This window comes from Ictidomys tridecemlineatus, chromosome 5 (genome assembly GCF_052094955.1).
Source record: "Ictidomys tridecemlineatus isolate mIctTri1 chromosome 5, mIctTri1.hap1, whole genome shotgun sequence".
NCBI classification, from domain to species: Eukaryota; Metazoa; Chordata; class Mammalia; order Rodentia; family Sciuridae; genus Ictidomys; species Ictidomys tridecemlineatus.
The window spans coordinates 173,015,384-173,038,171 of record NC_135481.1 but is presented as its reverse complement, the minus strand read 5'-3'; the positions used below and the strand labels follow the sequence as shown (position 1 = coordinate 173,038,171).

The following is a 22,788-nucleotide window of genomic DNA, read 5'->3' as shown; positions in this document are numbered from 1 at the left end:
TGGATGGAACCACCATTTGACCCAGCTATCTCACAACTCAGTTTATACCCAAAGGACTTAAAATCATCATACTGTAGTGACACAGCCATATCAGTGCTTATACCAGCTCAATTCACAATAGCTAAGCTATGAAACCAACCTAGGTACCCATCAATAAATGAGTGGATAAAGAAAATGTGGTACATGTACACAATGGCATATTACTCATCCATAAAAAAGAATGAAATTATAGCATTTGCTGGTAAATGGATGGAACTGGAGACTATCATGCTAAGTGAAATAAGCCAATCCCCTCCCTGAAAAAAAAAAGGCTGAATGTCCTCTCTGATATGTGGATGCTAACATACAATGGTGGGAGGGATAGAAGTTATTTGAATTAGACAAAGGGGAATGAAGGGAAGGGAAGGGCTGGGGGATGGGAATAGGAAAGACAGTAGAATGAATCAGACATAACTTTCTTATGTTCATACACATGAATACACGTGAATACATGACCAGTGTAACTCCACATCATATAAAACAACAAGGATGGGAAGTTATACACAATGTATGTATGTATGTATCTCAAAATACACTCTGCTATCATTTATATAGCAATCTTTTGTGTGTGTCATGCTGAGATTGAACCCCACATCTTGTAAATGCTAGACAAACACTCTACCCCTGAGCCACATCCCCAGCCCTGTCATGTATATCTAAAATAAAAAATAAAAAATCCACTCAGCTAGAGTATGAACTACCCTTCAAGGAAAAGAAAGGATAATTTCCAAAGGCAGGACTGCAGTCCTGGAGACAAAGAGGGTGGAGCCAAGGATTCAAAGGATTATTCTCAGGCCTTTTCAATCTAATGGATTTGGCTGATTGGATTTCAAAATAGCTCAGGATGGTGATTCCTTCCTTCCTCCATCTATTTCTTTTGGAATTGGAGAGATGAAGTAAATATATTTTGTGAGTAAGATGAATTTAATTTGGCAAGGATGGGAAAGCAGGAGGTAAGGAGGAAAAAGTGGAGTTGGGTAAGATTAATACAGATTTCCAAAGAAATCCAGGTCCTAATTCCTGGAAACTATGAATCTTAGCTTATATAACAAAAGAATCTTTGTCAATGTATTGAGTTAAGGATCTTGAGATGGAGAGATTATTGTGGATCATCCAGCTAAATGTTAAATCTCAAGTGTCCTTATGAAAAGGAGGCAGAGAGAGACTTGATTATGAAAGAGTAGAAGGTGATGGGACCATGGAACACAGAGATAGTCGAAGATTCTATACTGATTTTGAAGATGGAAGAGGGGGGCATGAGCCAAGGAATACATGGAATGTACCTCCAGAAGCTGGGTAAGCAAGGAAACAGATACGCACCCTCTGGAGGGAGTGCAAACCTGCCAACATCCCGGTTTTAACCCTGTGAAACAATCTCAGACTTCTGCTTTATCATTTTAAGATACCACTATGGTAACCTGTCAGAGCAGCTCTTGGAAACTAAAATAATATCTATTTCAATGGTAAAGTAATCCACTCAACTTTGACTTAAAGCATAAAATCTGAAGTTCACTTTTCTTGTTTTTATATGCTGGATCTGCACTCATAGTGAAAAATAAATTAAATGTCATGATATGAGAAGTATGGAATGGAATAGTAGTCACTAGAAATGGGGAAAGGGAAGAGGTGTGGGCACAAAAGGAAATTAAGAGGGACTTTCAGGGACTAAGAAGGGTGCTGGGAGAAAGAGTGAGAGAGGAAGGGTCATGGATAGAGGGTGGATAGTTATGATCAATGCATTATGTATGCACATATGGAAAATCACAGTGAATCCCATTAATTTGAACAATTACCATGGTAATAATGTTAATAACTATAATAATGATGAAAATACATAATAAAAATAATAAACATTAGGACATGGTGACAGACATGGCACTTCAAATGCTGTCAGATTATAATACAATAGCATCACTGTGATTTACAGTGAACTGCACAAAAGTGCTGAGCAATGAGATAGCCACAGTCAGTCTCTGGTGTAGCTGCTCATGTCCACCATAACAGCACAAAATCAGCCATCAACAGTACTTGAGTGAATGAGCAGGGCTGTGTTCCGATTAAACTTTATTTATGGAAAATGAAATTTGAACTTCATATTTCAGTTTTATGTGTAACAAAATAACATGGTTCTTTGATCTTTTTTTCCCCCTAACCACTTAAAGGGTAAAACCTTTCTCAGATCGTAAGCCATATAAAAATAGGTGACATGTTGAATTTGTCCATGGGCCATTGGCTGTCAACCCTGATCTATATTTAACACAAGGAAAAAACAATAAGGCTGCTAGCTGCAACATTTTGGAGGGCACTTACAACTTAACAGCAACACATTCAGTATTTTATATGAATTCATGTCTATATTCTCTAAATAATCTTCTGAGTCAAATACTGTTATTACACTTATAATACCATATTACATTATATTAGTATTATACAATATTTAATACATATGTATATGCATATGTGTGTGCATGTATATATGCATACATATGTATATTCATACATACATATATCTACTTTTATGTGTTGTGGATAGATAGACTAGGGCAGAGAAATTCTCAGTATCTTGCTCAAGATATCAAACTTCAGCACAATCAAGTTTCCATCACATATTTCTATAATGGTGAAAACATTCCATATTTGCTCTTCTAATATAATTTAGTCACAGGATTATTGGGTTATTGAATTTATGTTTAAAAAACAGAATTTTAAATTTTATTTCATCCTAATTTTTTAAAAACATTTTTATTAGTTATTCATGGATCTTTATTTTATTTACTTATTTATAAATATGTGGTGCTGAGGATCTAACTCAGTGCCTCGCACATGCTAGACAAACACTCTACTGCTGAGCCACAACCCCAGCCCCCCTAATTTTTTATATCATTTTTAATAGCCACAATTGATTATATAACTCCAGTAGGGAGAGCAAGGGTATAAATGCAGGTATTAAAAGAAGAAAGAACGAAAGAAAGAAATTAGTCCTATAGCTTATAAAGGGGAAAGTAAGAACTTGAAGCAGGAACTGAAACCCCTCCATCCACTTCTTAGCACTGAAATTACCAATCAAGAACCATCAGCTCCCAGGATTCTCTGGCAGGCATTTATAGAGTCAATCTGAATATTAATTATTAGGAATTGGACGAAAACTGAAATTAAAGTTGTGAATAGTGCAGAAGCCTATCTTGGGCAATCCAAATTCTTGGAATTGTATATGAAGACTAATTGTGGGTATGTTTGAGAGGCACCATGAAGTTTCCATCAAGTCGGCCCCTGGAGAGTATTTCCTATGCCAGGGAACTCAGAGGAAGCTCCATGTAGGAGCTATAACACACACAATTTTCTCAGATTAGTAGAATATATGAGACTATCCATTTTTTCTTTCTGAGAAGACCCACATAGTTTGAGAGGTTGTGAGGTACAAGGGCAAGAACAGTGCAGAGCAGCTATACCCTCTAGACCAAATGGCAGCCCCTGAAGGAAGACATTTGTCACTTGCAGTCCATTTGAAGCAGGGTTCTTGTTCTTCCAGGAAAGCAGTGGCAAGCAGCAGCTTTGGAGCCATGGGGCTTAGACCCAGTTGTATGTGCCATGTGAGCTCTGCAGCAGCTGTAATGTGTCCTCTCCTCTTTCCAGTGGGAAAAACAGAATGTATGACGTCCTCCAAGAGACCATTGAAAATGATTTCCCGACCTTCCTGGGCAAGATCTTTGCTTTCCTCGCCAATCCAGGACTGATCATTCCAGCCATCTTGCTGATGTTGTAAGTTAGCCTGGGCCCGTGGATCCACCTTATGGAAACCTCCTCTGTAGTTGAAACTTCCCCAGCATATCCTTCCTTTTCATCCTTTTAGTCTGGATTCCCCAGAAGCAGACCCTGAAAAAGAATTCAAATGCAAGTAGCTGAGTAGAAACTTGAGACTGGGAAGGGAAAGGAAGGGCATGACTACCTCTGGGGATAAAGGACTTTAATCCTACTGGGGACTCAGGAAGACACGTGCCTGAGTTGCCCCTCCCTGAGGGTCAGGGATCAGTTCCCATTGGTTCCCAGTGATTGAGACTCACTGAAGTTGGTTAATTCCCTGGAAATTTGGGGATAGAATAACTTCAAGGGGTGGGAGTGGCAGTGGGAGAGAAGGAGAGTCCTCTGGCATAGAGCCAATTGCCAATCTTTTAGGGAACACACTGAAAAATAGGATCCAAGGGATATGGTGAAACTTGAGAGTATTCTCAACAACCTCTACAAGGTTCACTGGAAATATCAAAGAACTCTGGGTTCTGAGCGTCTCTGAAAGCTTAGGAGGCGGTTGGGCCTGACTGTAGAAGGCTCACAGCCCTACTCCACTAAGCTCCTGGTGCACAGGAACAGTTGGTTCATTCATCACTGGCCCCCTCAAACATTGTGAAAGGATGGTGGAGAGTTGATGATCTTGGTATTCCCTATAGTGACCAATGCCCATCTTGGTATCAAAGGAAGAAACTAGGGAAGAAAGAAATGAAGACAGGCAGGAAGTAAGATTCTTAAATTTGAATTTCTGTGATAGAAAAAAAAATTAGCTGATGAAAACATAGGTACTTTTATGTTATAAAAACACTTGGCAGGGGCTGGGGATGTGGCTCAAGCGGTAGCGCGCTCGCCTGGCATGCGTGCAGCCCAGGTTCGATCCTCAGCACCACATACCAACAAAGATGTTGTGTCTGCCGAGAACTAAAAAATAAATATTAAAAAAAAAATTTGGCATCGGAGGTCACACCTCAGGAGTAGAGCATGTTTAAGGCCCTGGTTAACTCCCAGTATCAAAGGAAAAAGAAGACACTTTTTGGTATGCTTTTTTTTTTTTTTTTTTTTTTTTTTTTTTTTTTTTTTTAGAGAGAGAGAATTTTTAATATTTATTTTTTAGTTATCAGCGGACACAACATCATTGTTTGTATGTGGTGCTGAGGATCGAACCCATGCTACTCGCATGCCAGGCGAGCGTGCTACCGCTTGAGCCACATCCCCAGCCCCTTTTAAAAATATGAAATATCCTCAGCTGAATGAAGTGGCAGCAATTCGGGAGGCTATGGCAAGAGGATCACAAGTTTGAGGTCAGCCTCAACAACTTAGCAAGACCCTGTCTCAAAATAAAAAAGGGCTAGAAATGTTAGCTCAGTGACAGAGAACTCCTGGGTTCAATCCCCAGTACTATATATATATATATATATGATATAACCTCAGCATAAATAATACAGACAACCAGGTAAACTGGCACAAAATTAAACAGAAGTTAACTTTTTTTTTCAATACTTGCTGCCTTTTTAAAAGTAAAAAATGTTACACCTGAAGCTCTACCCAATCCTTCTTTTTTTCCTCTTTCTCTAAAAGTAACCACTATTTGGATTAGCTTTAATTATTTTCATGCATGTTTTTGTGCCTTCATCATGTGTACACATACTATCATTTGCTTAGTTGTTGTTTTGTTGTTGTTGTTTTGGGACTGAGCTACATCCCCAGCCCTTTCTAATTTTTATTTTAAGACATGGTCTCACTAAGTTGCTTAGAGCCTCACTAAGTTGCTGAGGCTGGCTTTGAACAGGCGATCCTCCTGTCTCAGCTCTCCAAGTCATTGGAATTACAGGTGGGCACCACCATACCAGGCTCATTTATTGGGTTTTAAAACTTTCTTTGAATGCCTCATATTATATACCCTTCTGCACTAAATATCCCATTTGAGGGATTTCTCCACATGGATAAATTAGTGCACACATCAGTGGTTCTGCTGTGTTCCATACTATGAATAAACCACAGTTTATCTACTACTCTGCAGAAAGATAGTTGGGTTGTTTCCACTTCTGCTATAGGAAACTGCTCCACAAACACCTTGCATATGTCTCCTTGTACAACTGTGGAAGTTTTGCCAAGGTAGATATCCAGAAGTGGAATCCCTGGATCATAAGTATGTGCTTCTTCAATCCTTTAAGTATTGCCGAATGGCTCTCCAAAATGGTGTTTTTTCTTTGACTCCTTTAAAAAAAAATAAATTCCAACTCTGGTGAAATTTTCCATCTTTATTTTCTTGAATCACAGTTATTTTCTCAATTTTTGTCTGATATTCTACAATCTGGATCATCTGAACATATATTTTTATGGTCATTTCTTTCCTTTTCTTTATCATTCATTCGATCCCATTTTAAACAACATGTAATTTTGCCTGGGTTCCAAACATGTGGATAAAAAAAAAAATTGTAAAGATTATGGGAAATGTTATTTTTCTCCAAAAAAGGATAGATTTTTCTTCTGAAAGGCAGATGGAGTATTAGACCACTTAATTCTTTCAAGGGTTGGTATTTCTGCTAGCTATTATCTCATTTTAAAAAATCCAAAACTGAAAAAAACCACAATAATTTATGAGATTCAGCAGGAATGGTTCTTTTCTTCTCGCCTCAACATCAGCTGGGGCAGATCAAGTGGGGGCTGGAGGATCCATTTCAAGGTGGTCCCTCATATGATGGGCCTATAGGTGCTGACTTCAGCTGGGAACTCAGCAAGGCTGTGGACTAGCGGCTTCAGTTCCTCTCCATAAGCTTCTGGGACTTCCACACAGCATTGTGGCTGGGTTCCGAGAGCAAGTATTCCAAGAGAACATGGTGGATATAGGTGGCATTTTTATAACCTAGTCTCAGAAGTCATATCCCACTGCTTCCGCCATACTCTATGGCGGCAGTCATGAAGGCCCTCTGAGTTCAAGAGGAATACAGACTCCATCACTTGCTGAGTGAATGGAAGATTCTAGACACATTTAAGATGGGAGATATCATGGCCATCTTTGGAAAATAAACTGTCATTGTTGGTGCTGGGCCTTTGCAGGACCAGTTTATTTCAGTTTCTCCCTAATCCCAAGGCACTGACTTTACTTCTAGAATGTGACTCTTACTCTTGAGCATGGTCTTTCAGGGGGGCTCAATAATTACACAGGACTCATAGGCAAGGCGCTTGTTGGAGCAGAGTTTGCACAGTTGGCAATAGCAAAAAAGTGAAAAGCCTAAGGTGTTTACCAACTCCTGCACTTTGGCAAGATTTGAAGCTCAACTTCCCCTTCCTCAGAATGGCTGTTCTTTCTCTAGTACTACTGTTATTGCTGTTGAACTCTCTGCTCAGTTCTCTAGTTTTCCCGGTGCCATTTTCTTCTGGGCTTCATGGAATACTGAAGATTTAACCAATGGTTTGAGGATGATTTTTATGCAGATTTTTTGACTTCTTTGATTTCTTATAGAAGTAAGAAAAAAAAAAGTGACCTCAAAAGATGGTGGTGAATTTAGAGTCAGCACTAGCCCACAGAGTGATTTATGCAATTAGAATATTTATGTTGGGCTGGGGATGTGGCTCAAGCGGTAGCGTGCTCGCCTGGCATGCGTGTGGCCGGGGTTCGATCCTCAGCACCACATACCAACAAAGATGTTGTGTCCACCGAGAACTAAAAAAATAAATATTAAAAATTCTCTCTCTCTCTCTCTCTCTCTCTCTCTCTCTCTCTCTCTCTCTCTCTCTCTCTCTCCCCTCTCTCACTCTCTCTTTAAAAAAAAAAGAATATTTATGCAAACTAGTGGTTTATGCAAAACAGGCAGAGGTATGCCGCACAGGGGGTTTCATATGACAAACAGAACATAGCTGGATTTCAGCCTCAAATCAGCCCCTGAGCCAGGTGCCTTTTGTGCAGAAATCAGCCTGCACAATGATCATCTATTCCAGAATCTTTTGGCATAAACTAGGGATCAAAAAACTAAAGTCCACAATCTAAATCCAGCCCACATTTGTTTTTGTAGTTTTACTGGACCACATCCATGCTCATTCACTTACTATCTATGACTGCTCTGTTCTCCCAAGGCAGACTTGAATAGCCGTGAGAAAGACTGTATTGTCTGCAACACCTAAAATATTTACTGCTTGGCCCTCTGAAGAAAAAAATTTGCTGATCTCTGAGGTAAATTAATGAGGTGATACTTCCAAAAATGAGTTGAGAGTTTTACTTGAAACATGTAGTCACCAAGACTTTAAGATAATGATAAATAATAATAAGCCATTTAGAAAAAGTAGGTCCAGATTCTGGAAGACAATAAATGTGGCATTTGAGCCTTTAATTTATTTTGGTGCTTCCAGGGAAATGAGCTCTCAGGAAAAGGAGTTGATTACATTGGGTGGAACTTTTAATCTTCTCTTGCCTTGATCTTCTCTCTAGTTTTATCCATTGCTGAAAGTGGAGTGTTGATTCTCCATATATTATTGCTAAGTTGTCTATCTCCCCTTAAATTTTAGTTTTGCTTCATATATTTTTAGGTTGTGTTGTTAAGTGGACATATGTGTATACTTGTTATATTTTCTTGTTGAAGTAGCCCTTTAACATTATAAAATGTCCTTGTCTCTAATAATAATCTTTTTTCTTGATGTTAGTATAGCCATTCTGGTTGTGTTTTCTTTTTGTTTGTTTGTTTTGTATTGTGGATTGAACTTTAGGGCTCATGCATGCTAGGCAAGTGCTTTACCACGGATCTGAACTACAGCGCCAGCCCCTTCTTGTCAGTTCTTTTACTATAGTTTGTTTTCGTTATTTTCTTAGTGATTACCCTGGGGATTACAATTAACATAGCAAACTACTCAAACTAATGCCAACTTAGTTATAATAGTATTCAAATCTGGTTCCTATACCACTTTTCTCTTTCCCCTGCTCCTTTGTGCTGTTGTTGCCATAAAATTCCGTCTTTATATACTGAATGTTAGCTAAATCAGCTAGGAGAAAAAGACTTACAAAAAGCACTAATGTCTTTTGTATTTGCCTATGTAGTTACCTTTACCCCTGCTCTTTATTTCTTCATGTAGATTTGATCACCATCCATCTAGTGTCCTTTCATTTGAACCCGAAGGATTTCCTTTAATATTTCTTGTGAAGAATGTTTTTGAGGTCTGGGGCTGTAGCTCAGTGACAGAGCACTTGCCTTGCATGTGTGAGGCACTGGGTTCTGTCTTCAGCACTACATAAAAATAAATAAAATAAAGGCATGCTATCCATCTACAACTACAAATTTTTTTTGTATATTTTTTTGTATATTTTGATTGTATCTGAACTTTCTAAGCCAGGCTTGCTCTTAAAAAAAAATGTCTTTTGTTGGTAAACTCTGTTTCTATTTTACTTTATGGGAATTGTAAAATTGTAAAAAATTGTAAAATTGTAAAAAATCTTCATTTTTTTAAGGACAGTTTTTCTTTAGATATGATTTTGTTGACAGTATTCTTCCTTTAGTACTTTCAATTTGTGATCCCATTGCCACGTGGCCTTCATGATTTCTGATTAAAAAAAAAAAAAGACTTCCTATTCTTTTTGAAGATCCCTTGTATGCAATTGATGAGTTGCTTCTCTCTTGCTGTTTTCCAGATTCTTTTTGTGGTTTTATTTTTCAGTTTGCTATGTGTCTAGGTTTAGGTCTTTTTTGGGTTTATCCTGCTTGGAATTTATTGAGCTTCTTGCACAAATTAATATATTTTGTTACCTTTAGGGAATTTTTGACTATTATTTATTCCAATATTCTGTATGATCCTTCCTCTCCTTTTGGGATTCCCACTGGGCATATATTGACGTTTGTCCCACAGGCTCTGTTGTTTTACCTCAGTGTTTTCTTTCTGTTCCTCACACTGGATAATCTCAATTGATCTATCTTCAAGTTCACTGATGTCTTGCATGTCAATTCAAATACATACATACTGCTGAACACCTTTAGAAAATTTTTCATTTTAGTTGTTAAACTTTTCAACAGCAGAATTTCTATTGGGTTCTTTTATTTATGATTTCTGACTCTTCATTGGTCTTCTTTGACAAGACATTGTTTTCCTACCATCTGTTAGTTCTTGAGAAACAACACCCTTTAGCTCTTTGAATATATTTACTACAACTGATTTGACTTTGTTAAGTAAGTTTAACATTTGAGCTTTGCTTATCATTTGGATCTGGAATGCCCCCTAAAGAGCTATGTGGTAGAGGATCCTTCCCCACTTTGTTGCTATTGGAAGATGGTGAAAATGTTAAAAGGTAGGGCCTAGTGGGAGGTTTTTGCGTCATGGGGGTTATGTCCTTGAAGGAGATAATGGGTCCCCAACCCATCCTCTTTCTCTCCATCTTGGCATCCTGGCCATGAGATGAACAACTTTGCTCTGCCAAACTTTCAAACCACCGTGTGTTGACTAATAGACTTAAAAGCAATGGGGCCAATGGATCATGGATTGCAACCTCCAAAATGTTTAACCTTTTCTCTTTGTAAATTTATTATTTCAGTTGTTTGTTACAGTAACACAAAGTTGCCTAACATAGCTTCCTCAAAGACAGTTTCTCTTGACTACCTTTTCTTCTGTGCAGAAATCATAATTTCTTGTTTCTTTGCACTTCTCATTAGCTTTTAAAACTTGGATATTTTTAAAAGGCTCGATATTTTTTAAAATGACCTAAGGCAACTTTGGAAATCATCTTCTACTCCCCTCTCAGGTCTGTAGGTTGTTGCAATTCTTTGTTATTATTTGGTTGGTGACTTTTCTGAAATAATTCTACAGTCTGTATTCTTTATTGTATGAAGCCACTAAAGTCTGTGCTTAGTTAACTTAGTAGTCAGGTAATGGCTGGATAGAGATTTTCTTATGTATCTAGAACCATCAAGGCTCCCAGTATTTACCAACTTTCTCTGAGTGTGTATTGGAGTATGCCTTCAACACTCAATTGAGAATTTTATGACTCTACCTCAATTTTCACTTCCTGCTTGTGCTGTGCCTCAAGGTTAGTCAGAGTTGAGAGCTTGAACATGTTCAGAACCCTGGACATGCACAGAGTTTTAACATCATGCACAGGGCCCTCCAGATTCCCAGGAATATTTCAAAGTTTTGTAAAGTCCCCATTGGGCATCACATTTCCCAGCTTCTTTAAGCTTTGTGGTTAGCCCATTGTTTGCCCGGTTATCTAACACCTCACAGAGCCAAATGTTCAACAATTGCCTCCTATTGTTTTTTGTTTTGGGGGGCGGGGGTACTAGGGATTGAACTCCTGGGCACTAGACCACTGAGACCACTGGGCCACATCCCTAGCCCTATTTTATATTTTATTTAGAGATTGGGTCTCACTGAGTTGCTTAGCGCCTTGCTTTTGCTGAGGCTGGCTTTCAACTGCGATCCTCCTGCCTCGGCCGCCTAAGCCTCTGGTATTACAGGCATGTGCCACTGCGCCCAGCCACCTCCTATTGTTTTTGACAAACACTCTCAGAGAAAAGTCTATTCACATTGGTCAGTCTCTGAGGTCAAAAAAAGACAGTTTTGTGAGTGGCATCTTCCAGGGAACCACTAGATTAATCAAATAGTAACAATTCTCTGGTAATGAGACCCCACTTGACCCCCTCCAGTAACTGCTGGGTTACTGGTTTTCACCATGATTTGGGACTGTTGGTTTTCAAACCTATTGCAGAATTAGGTGGAGGAGGGAGAGATAAGGCAACTTAATTCATAAAGTTCACTGGTCTCACTGGAGATTCAGTTGTTTTCCTTTAAAAGACACTGAAAACCTTCAGTCAATTTTCAGAATTCTGAAAAAGTTGTTTCTGATAATTTTTGCCATTGCTCTTATTGCTTTTATGGGTCCTTACCACGGCATTTTTGCTGACATCTGGACTGAACTTTATTTAGCCTTGGAGGATCTGAGTATCATCCTTTTTGTTGCTTAGCCATGTTTCTTTGTCTCTGCCTATTTTATGATTTCCTAGAGAGTATTTCAAGAAGTGACCACTGCAGCTCCTCATCCTAGCTCCCTTGAGCTCCAGGATGGTCTGATGGAGCCAGCCTTCCCTGAGTCTGTGGTCAGTTTCCCAGATGCTCCTGCCAGGCTGTCAGCCTAGGGGAACTGGAGCTCCACACTCTGAGATGGCCCGTTTCCTTCGGCACTCCCGCAGTAGCTTTCTGGAGGTGGGTGCAGACCCACGGTGACCCCAGCACTGTAGATGGGGCCAGCATAGATGCAGGACCCTTTCATTTGTTCATTTATTCATGTACTACTCGTTTTTGAAGGTCTGCCCTGTGCCCTGAACACTGTCATTGCCAGCAGCGAACACGTGCATGTCACCTTACATTCATGATTTCAAACACTCTGACATAAGGGTAATGACATGACAGTGATGACCTGAGCTTCTCTGTGACCTCCTGAGGAAATTATGAAATCCAGACATCAATGTGACCCTCTCAGACAGGAAATAGAATTGCTAGATCTGGAAACAACCTCAGAAGGAACACAGCCACCCTTGAGCATTTTATGCATTATTTGCTAGGTGTGCAATCTTCAGCAAGACAAGTCATCCCTCTGACCTCTGGTTCCTAATAACTTAGTTAATTAGAAGAGATGGCGAGGACTGGCACAGACTAGATGGCTTACAAAACAAATATTAGTCCCTTCATCTGTCCTTCCTTCTCTTCTCCCCTCACCCCACAGACCTCTGAGTTCTTGCTTCAAGGGGCTCATATTACATACACAGACACACACTGTGCTCCAGGGATAATGTGGTTCTCTCCTCTGGCTGGCGATAACTCTATTAGGGCAGCTGTGGGTGATCTAACCCTGAGGGAGAGACTCAGAAGACCAAATGGAGCAGCTGAGGCTTGAAATTCATGGGCGATAATGACTAATAAGGATGGACTCAAAACCCACAATTAGCACTTGTCCTACCTCCACCCCAGGTAGTACTCTGAGGAGGGGACTTTCAGGACATCTGCAGTTGTGTTTCTAAGCAAACTTGGAGGAGGTCCTTAAGCACCTCTATCTGTCTTCTCTCAGGACATGAAGATTGTAGAGAGAGTTTTGGCTTCAAATGTGGGCTCCAAGGAGTACTAAAAGGTGGCGTGACATTGGGCAAATCATTTAATCTCTGGGAATCCCAGGGCATGGATCTACAAACATAGAATCATCCTTTCCACTTATAGAATTTTCATCAAAACCAATGAGATAGGGTGGGGAGAGACATGGCATCAAACCTGGCACAGGGTAGGTATCCAGGAAACATGACCAACTTCTTCTGCAGACAAGAAATCCTGCCACTCCTGCCCTGCCTCTTCAGGTTTCCCTGGGGAGGGGGCTATTCCTTTGCTACCCTTTATTGAGCACTCTGAGAACAAGAGATATGCAGGTCATGCCCATGCTCAATAATATGGAGAAGCAGCAGGCATGTCCAGGACCTTCTCAGTGTTGAGAAGAGAATTTAGGATGGTAGGATCTCCCCTACCCTGCGTCAGCACTTGTCCTAGGAATTCTACCTTATTTTCCAAGCAAGGCACCCAGCTCTGGTCATCATTTTCCAAGATTCCCAAGCCCACAGGAGTCATGCTTTTCTCTTGCAGCCTGGCTATCTACTACCTAAACTCAGTTTCCAAAAGCCTTTCCCGAGCTAATGCCCAGCTGAGGAAGAAAATTCAAGCGGTGAGTCTGGGGACTTTAACTCTGGAGGGTAAAAAGATGTCATGATTTTGTTTTTTGTTAATTTGCTCTGTGATCTCAATTGTATTATTCAATCACTTTCTTCTAAACTAAATCCAAAAATATCTGTTATAGAAAGTAGACTTGGAAGATTCAACAACATGTATTTATATTATGAGGAATTTCGGGTTATGCAATAATAATGACAGTTTTTTTTTTTTTGAGAGGTTGTTGTTGCTCAAGATCAAGAGAAAAGTCCATGGGCTCAACCAATGCTGGTACATACTACAAAAATTCCTAGAGGTTAAAACTAATAGTATGAGGGTGTAGCTCAGTGAGAGAGCACATGCTTAGCATTCATGAGGCTCTGGGTTCAATCTCTAGCACAAACAAACAAAAACAAAAACTAAAATGGTATGAATACTAACAAAAATAATATCGAAACAACATATTGTGGCGCCCCTTAGTCTAAGGGGCGTTCTGAGTTCCTTTCACACACGGCAACCTTTCCCAACATCCCAGCTGACAATGACAGAGTGACTGCTCTCACACACACTAAAGGTCGGAGCCAACCATCTCTAGGTCCTGTCCTTGCTTCCTCTGCCCCTATTCTTGAATTAATCTCATCTGTCCACTTTTCCTTCCCCACCTACACTTCTGTTAACCTCACTGGGTTCCTGCCCAGGTACAGAAAACCATTGAAACAGAGGACTGAAGCATTAGATATTTCCTTGAACACTGCAAATCTGAGTCTCAGGCTCTTCTTTCCAGTTGTCAGAACTAATAACAGGCAATTGAAGGTAAGCAGCAAGAACTGAAAGCACTCTTCTCTCTAGCTCTCACCATCTACACTCTGAGCCTTATACACCCACGCCTCCAGACACTACCAACAGTGCATTTTTCTTTTCCCTGTAGCTCCGTGAAGTTGAGAAGAGCCACAAATCAGTCAAAGGCAGAGCCATAGCCAGAGATTCAGAGGACATGCCTAAAAGCAACTCCAAAAATGCTACCCAGCTGCAGCTCACCAAAGAAGGTAAATTTCTTTCTATGATGATGACTTTTTTAAAAAAAGTAATTATTTTTTAGTTTTAGGTGGACACAAAAATCTTTATTTTATTTTTATGTGGTGCTGAGGATCGAACTCAGTGCCTCATGCATGCCAGGCGAGCGTGCTACAACTTGAGCCAAGTCCCCAGCCCTGATAATGACTTTTTACAAGGCCACATAGAGAAGTGTAAAGAGTCTATGATGTAAAGTCAGACTGATCTGGGATTGAAATCAGATGCTGACAGTTATTAGTTACATGTAGTTGATCAAGTCAATATAGGAGTTTTAGCCCCTACCTCATGGGATGGTAAAGATGAAAAGGGAACGTGCACACACAGTGCTTCACAGAATTCCTGGCACATAGAACAGATCCATGAATACTAGTTAGTAATAGTAGTTTGTATTCTCTTAAAGAAAAAACAAGCAGCACTGGGAATATCTAGAATAAAAGGATGAGAAAAGGTTACATAAGAGGTTCCCTGGGGACTGGTGTTGTGGCTCAGTGGTAGAGTGCTCACCTAGCATGCACAAGGCACTGGATTCGATCCTCAGCACCACATAAATGTAAAATGAAGATATTGTATCCACCTAAAACTTAAGAATAAATATTTTAAAAAAAGAAGTTCCCCCAAAAAGTGTGTCAAGGCTTTAAAGGGGAGTGATCACAGACCAGCTCCAGCATCAGAATAAGAAGGGTCAAGTTGAAAAAGACCATCTCTGATTCCATTTTCCAAGGTTTCTCTCTGAACATTGGCAGTATACAGAGAGCCTTGAATTTAAGAACTGAATGAGATGCACAAGAAATGGCTGATAGTTTAGAAGTTAGAATTTTTTTACAAGTATTCCAATTTCTCAGCAATTACATTTTTATTTATTATTATTCTTTTTAAGAATTAGCTAGAATGATACTAGCTGCTATAACAAATAGGCCCTAACTTGCTAATGGCTCAAACACAATAAAAGTTCATATCCTACTCAACTGGAGTCCAAATTAGGTATTTCCACTTGATGGCCATAAGCAAAAATGGGGGGACCTGACTCTTTCCATCCAGGTTCTCTGCCTGCATCAAGTTAGTACAAGTGGAGGACCTAGAGGAAGTGATACACAACAAACCCTATGACTGTGGCATAGGCACACCCATCTACAAGGGAAACATCCATTTCTGTGTCCCAGAAGAAGAGGAACTGGGTATGGCTTAAAGCAGGCTTTCCCTGTTAGAAGAGAGGGGAAAAACAATGAGTGAAGAACTGGAAATTGGATCTGATTCCAAATAGTTTGCACAGTCTCTTCCTTTCCATCATCATATCAGACCCTGACAGTCACACTAGGAGGCTGCTGTTACTATTGTAATAATTTAATACTCTAGAATTTAATTTAATATTCTAGAAAAACCCAGGATAAGAGAGTCTAGCCTAAGGCCAGAATTCACAATCTATTTCCTTAGCCAGTAAACCATAGTCCTCCAATGGGGCCGTTTATGCAAACACCAAGTCAAGTTGTTCCCAGATCCCTCAGGGGAATCTGACAGCTGTCACCTCACCAAATGGGACTAAAATCTCCATCGCTGCATGGTGGCTCCAGAGAGTTCCAATTCAAACTGTACATGACCTCACACATCCTCATTGTCTTCATTTTTCAGAGTCCACCCCTCGCTCTACCAGCCAAAGCCAAACCCTGGACAAGAAGGCGCAGGACCCTGTGACCTCCAGTTCCACCAGCAGTACCCTGCTTCCTGGCCCCCGACACCTCCCTGGATCTCGACCCCCAGGAGTCAGACCAGATTCTGGTCAACCGCAGTCTCACACTCATCCCTGGAGGTCAACCTCTGGAAAGAGTGCTCAGAGGCCTCCCCACTGACCGCTGGGACTCATGGGAGCCTGCTTCTGGGACTGATTCTTGAATCCCCTGCCCCGCCTTTCACACATACCAAGCTGGCTTCTCTCTTCAGCTCTCCTCTCACACAAACATGCATTTTTCTCATCTCTCTTTTTAACACAGGAACTTTGATTACTTAGTCTCAAACCCTTGTGGGCTACCAAAAATGAAGGACAATGGCTTCCTCTGCATTTGGGGGAGCAAAAGCCTTCCCTACACTAACTTCCCTTTCCAATATCTTGGTTACAGCAGCCCTGGGCCTCCTACTCCAGCGATTTTCCTTGACTCCAGGCTTGGGGACAAAGTGGGGGAGGCAGTGACCTCCCTTATAGACTTTTTCTATGGTGCAAATGTTGGGACCTAGGTTTCTTCAAATCCATTAAACCGAAGGAAGATGCAAAGAGGCCTTCATTTCTGATCATCACCTCTCTCTGAAGGATGGAGAAGCAAATGAAAATAAAGGTAAATGAACCAAAGTCCAGTGATATGAGCAGGGAGATTGGTGACAGCCCAGCACATAGCCTGGGAAAGCTGATGCCAACTAAGCACCAAAGAATGCATTGGAACCTCTTACCAGCAAGGCAAAGGAGCAAGGGAGTGAGTAACACAGTCCTTCTGACCTAATGGAAAGAAATGGAAAGACTGCTTAAGACAGAAAAGTCTTCTTCATACACCAAATTCTAAAAGGAATTTGAAAACCTGCTTACTATATAAGGAATCTTGGAGATGGCTTCTTTGAAGAGTTTTACAAAGGGTACAATGCAGAGCTTTATCTCTGGGGATATGTCTACTTCGTGTCATATCATGGTTCTGTGCATAATGTGTCCTAGCAGGCATAAGTCAGAGAGTTTAGACCAATAAGAGGGCTTTGCCAGCAGAGGCAAAGGCTTAGCAGGGTAGAAGTCACAGGCGAGGACTCTCCAACAGCCTTGGGTGTCTTGCAGACAGGTCTTTCCTTTACTCTGTGAGCAGTGTGGCTTCAGGACCAAGGGTACATTTCACCCTCTCCCTCAGTCAGCCAACCCCACTGTTACAGCCACAACCCAAACAGGTCCCCTCGGGCTTTCAGAGTAATCCCCCACACCCTAGATGTCGGGCAAAGTCTTGGTAAAAAGGAGATCTTAGAGAGATTTCATAAGCTAAACAATTAAAATAATCTCCAATTTCCCTCCCAATTCTTTTCCTTTCCCAATTTAGAGCCAAAACTTCATACACAACCTGTGATGGAGTGGAAATGGGACCAAATGACGAAGAGAAACACAATAAATTATTACACCTCTGCCCATCTCCAGGCAAAGGAAGTATTGTGATGCCTCATTTCCATGGAAACCTCAGCCAGCCCCCAACTGCCTGTGTCATATGCTTTCTTTTGAGGAAAAAAAACATCCTGGCCATGAGCTTATCTTTCTGAGACCTCACACAGGAATCCAGGCAGTCTAACCCAAGTAGTCAACACTGGTCAGCCCACAGATAGCCACTACACTAACCCCCCCCACTCCCTGTTATCCTGTTTGGGGATAAAGCCAGCCCCTGGGGAAGGGAATGAGAGGTGTACCTTCTTGAACCATCAGCCTCTTAGTGATTATTGTTCTACCTCCAATGGCTACCGATACACTCAAACATACACAACCAACAAACAAATCATCTGTCTGATGAAGCACAATTTATGGGAGGAGGTGTATTTGTTATCTATTGTGGTATAACAAATTATTCTGAAACTTGGCAGCACCAAATAATAAAAGTATTTGTTATTGTTGTATAGTTTCTGTGGGTCAAGAACTTGGGAGTGGCCTAGTTAGGCAGTTCTGATTTGGGATATTACAGGCAAATTCTCAGCCTGGTTACAATCATTGGAAGGTTTAACTGAAAATTAGGCTCCCAAAATGTCTCACACACATGGCTATTGGTGAGAGGCTTTAGTTCCTTACTGGCTATTGACAGATCTTGGTTACTCTCCTGGTGGACCTTTCCATAGGGCTGTGTCAAAGTCAAATAAAAAATATGCAGGCAAATCTCCAACAAAGGGAATTTTATTTGGAAACAAAGAATAAGAATGCAATCTGGGACACAATGTGTACAGCCAGAATGACCTGGAAAACAAAGGAAGGTTTGGTTGTTTTGTTAGGACAGAAAGTCTATGCAATTTATTTTGAAAGAAAGTTCATTAGCACATTTGGTTCTCAACGGAGGTGGCAAGGTTTGATTGGCAAGCAGCATTAAGTTACTACGTAACACTGCTCTTAAGGTCTAGTTGGCAGTTCCACCATCAATCAATTGCTAAGTAAAAAAAGTCCTAAAGATAGAACAGGCTGTTTCAATGTAGTGATTTTGTGAGAGAGTTCCTGAAGCAGTCATTGATGACTTGAGTGTTTCCCTTCCTTTCCCATGGCCCTTCTACTCCATTTTAGCAAAGTATGACAGGAGTGACTCCATTTTGTTTAATACATTTTCATAGCTGCTTGAGTGTACAGACAATATGGCAGTTGGTTTCCTCCAGAGCAAGTGACCCAACAAGAGGGAGAACAAGGAGGAAGCCACAGTACCTTTTATGACCTAGTCTCAGAAATCCACTACTTTCTGTTCATTAGAACTAAGTCTAAGCTCACACTCAAGGGAAGAGGCTTTATCTCTTGAAAGGAGAGTTCTCAAAAAATTTGTGAACATATTTTGACAGAATTGTTTATTTTTTATTTTTTAGTTGTAGACGGACATAATACATTCATTTTATTTATTTATTTTTTATGTGGTGCTGAGGATCTAACGCAGTGTTCACACATGCTAGGTAAGCACTCTACCAGTGAGCTACAACCCCAGCCGCAAAGATAGTGTTTCAAATACTAGCAAGACCTCTGTTAAGAACACTCTAAAGCTTGTTTGAGAGAAATCCACCAGATTAGTTAATAGTGGTGCCCAGGACCCTTAATTTCTATGATGACCTCCATTTTACACAGAATCATGTAAGCAGGAACACATTTGTAGTGAAGATACAAGGAAATAATTGTTCTCCCTTTGACTTATACACTAACAGAAACTGGGAGCTAATGCACCAGCCTGTAAAGGGATTGGGACAGGGTACCAACAGCACCCACTATGTTGAAGACTCTCAACTGTAAAGGCACTTCAGGCACACTCTGAAGTATTTATCAAGTCCTGCCCAAAGCTGAGGCACCAAATTCCTCATGTTACCAAAACTCAGTCCTTGTCCTCAATGCCAACCCAATAAGGACACAGTTTTGAAAAAAAGGAAAAGGTTTTTTTGCTTTGCTGGCAAGATAAATGAGGGTGCTCCTGTCCCAGAGTCTGTGATTCTGCCTGTCAGGGGGAACAGGGTTTTAAACGAGGTGATTCAAAGGCTATCTTCTAGGTGTGCCCTGTCAGGGGTCATAATTCATTTGTAACCTTGAAAGATAGCAGTTTCTTAGGTCCTTTGGCACCATCCATGAAGTCTAAAGTTACTTAATTCCTATGGTGTATGTTTGCCCAAAGTCAGCTTAGCCAGGCTGGGGCTGTAGATCACTGGCAGAGAGCTTGCCTTGCACACGTGAGGCACTGGTTTCAATCCTCAGCACCACATAAAAGTAAATAAAATAAAGACATGCTGCCCATCTACAACTACAAGGAAAAAAAAAGACAACTTAGCCTAGGATGAGAAGAAAGTTTATCTTGCTCTCCCCTTGGTTAGGGAGAGGTGAGGCAGGGAACAAAGGGTTGGGGGAGAACCGTGTCAATTTTTTTTTAATATTTATTTTTTAGTTCTCGGCGGACACAACATCTTTGTTGGTATGTGGTGCTGAGGATCGAACCCGGGCCACACGCATGCCAGGCGAGCGCGCTACCACTTGAGCCACATCCCCAGCCCAAACCGTGTCAATTTTAAAATAAGTTGCAGTGACAGAGCAACAAAAGTTAATTTCAAAGCATGATGTACACTCCTGCTCTACAAGAAACTTAAATTTGCCATGAAAAAAAGGATATTTTTCTCTCTTGACCTTGGCAGAAAGTAAGAGAGAAAAATGTCCCTTGAGAAGTTAGACAAGACAGCCCTCTCACACCAAGGATCTAAATTCTACATTATCTATACATTCCAAAAAATTTATATGGAAATTTTAATTCAGAGTGATCCTAGTTTGACAGGGCCTCCAAGAGAAGAAAAAAGCAATGAAAACTATACAAATTATCATAATGCAAAATAATGCATGTAAAAATAATGCATTTGCCACACACTAGGCTAAGTGCTCAATACATAACAGGTATCATGACCGGCATGGATAAATCAGACATCCACAGGTTCACAAACAGAATCTACTGAACAAAGCATTTGCCCTGTTATCCCAATCAACCGCTGGGTTTCAGAAGCTGCCTGCTTCTCAATGCTAAAGAAGAGTAGGAACACTGGGACAAAGACCTTCCCAAGATGCTTCTCGCTCTTCTGTGTCTATGTAAAGGAATGTTACATATATATGTAATTCATCACCAAAGAACTCTGTGGGGCTTCTTTCCTTATTGGAGAAAACAGCCCAGGAATTGCTAGAGGCCTTTTCAAATTCAATGTGAAGATTTTTCTCACTCAGAGATGAGTGTGAAGTGTCGCCATCTTGTGATGTTTCCATGTAATTTCCTTTTCCAAAGCTCTCCCTATTATTGCCTGGATTTTAAATTGCATATTCTATTTTCTGTAGGTTCCCCATTGATGCTGCCCCCCAAGTAAAAACTCTAATTTACATCTAATCAACACAGCTAAAGGTTGGGCTAAGTGCAAAAGGTCAGGTGATATAGTGTATGAACCTACCCAGTGGGTGAAGAGTCTTAAAAAAAAAAAAAGCGCCAGGCGCCACATGGCCTTAAACTTGAACTAAAGCGCACCTGGGAAACACACATCCCCTACTCAGAACTGCTGCCCAGGCCAGGACATTTTCTTAGCAGGAACTCACCAGGCAATCTGCCTTGCACATCAATCACCTCCAAATTAATCTCTGATTGAACTGCTTGATGGAAAATCAAAAATTTCATCACTGGCTTTCATTCAAAGTTTCTTATAGTTTTAGATTCTAGATCCTTTAGTTCTAATTACTGATCAAGTTAAATTTTTCACCTTTAGCATATTTTTATTTCTGCCTTTTGCTTTCATTCTCTCCATCCTCCAGCTTTCACTGACCTACACGTTGTCCTATGAATAGTTAGAAGTCCCTTCTAGCCCTGAATTCTACCTCAGGCATACTGAGGCAAACTGCTTTCCAGTCAGCCTCCTTATCACTGCAATTTAGCCCGAGATAATAGTCTCCCATGACCATAAAATCTCAGAGGCCATGAGTTATGGTTACCATTGTTGTTGTTATTCTCCTGGACCTCTGCATGGTTTATTTCCATACAGTCTCATGGTCTCTAAAAAAATAACACACTATTTCTTAACATTTATCAACACTAGATGTGCTACGCGTTGACTTGATGATCTGTCTTTGCCAGAGTGTAAACTCCACAGTGGCAGGAACTTGGTTGTGCTTACTAGCATATTGCAAGACACCTCACATGCAGCGGACACACAGACATTCATTAAAAATGAATGGCTGGAAGGACTGATTGATTGACTCTAGTTGGAAGCTTCTTAAATATTAGGAGTTTAATGTTGATTCCTCATCTGTAAAAGAAAACAAATGTCAACTTCAAAACACCTCACTGTAGGTGGGTGTATAGAAAAAATGAAGTGTTATAGATTCTATGGGAGGCAATGAGAGAACTGGGACTCAACTGAGAATAGGTAATAAGAAATGCTCTCGTGCTATTTATTGAGAAAGGGACAAAAGAGCAAGATGATAGAATTTTGAGTTCCCATTCCCTGTTTCACGTGTGGCCCTAGAATAGATGTTCAGTAAAGGGTTGTTACAGGGATGAATAAATCTTTAATCTTCATTCTACAGAAGAAATGAAAGCTTAGGAGCAGAGCTGGGGTTTGAACCCAGGTTTGCTTATTCTCAATCTGTTGCATAACAAGTTGCTCCTATATTGTGGTGCTTAAAGCTACAATATATCATGGAAAATAAAAAATTTCATCTGTTTTTCTGGTCTTGGTTGGAGTCTCAGGTGGCTGAAGTCAGATGGTGGCAGGGGTTGGAACACATAATGTCTACTTTCTTGGCAGGGGCAGTTGAAAGACTGGACCTCTCTTCCTCTCCATGCATGTAGTCTCAAAGCCTCTGAGGTCGTCTCACCAGCAAAGTAGGTAGACCTCTTATGGGGCAACTACAAGGCTCCCAACAAGACAAAGCCTACTTGACACAGAATAACTCCTGCCACATACCACTGGCTAAAGTTAGAGACCCAGCCCAACTCAAAGAATGATACAGGACCTGATACACCAAGGCATGGATTG

General features: G+C 40.6%; 1 protein-coding gene across 1 annotated transcript in view; it reads left to right on the top strand.

Annotated features, from left to right (window-relative positions):
- Positions 1 to 18,182, top strand: part of Tmc2 (transmembrane channel like 2) — a 72,161-nt gene extending 53,979 nt beyond the window's left edge. The window contains exons 16-19 of the mRNA XM_005320623.3: positions 3,673 to 3,798; positions 13,423 to 13,501; positions 14,414 to 14,531; positions 16,186 to 18,182. Coding sequence (XP_005320680.2) covers positions 3,673 to 3,798; positions 13,423 to 13,501; positions 14,414 to 14,531; positions 16,186 to 16,403 — 541 coding nt within the window. The 3' untranslated portion in view covers positions 16,404 to 18,182. The remainder of the gene's footprint in view (positions 1 to 3,672; positions 3,799 to 13,422; positions 13,502 to 14,413; positions 14,532 to 16,185) is intronic.
- The last annotated feature ends 4,606 nt before the right edge of the window (positions 18,183 to 22,788 follow it).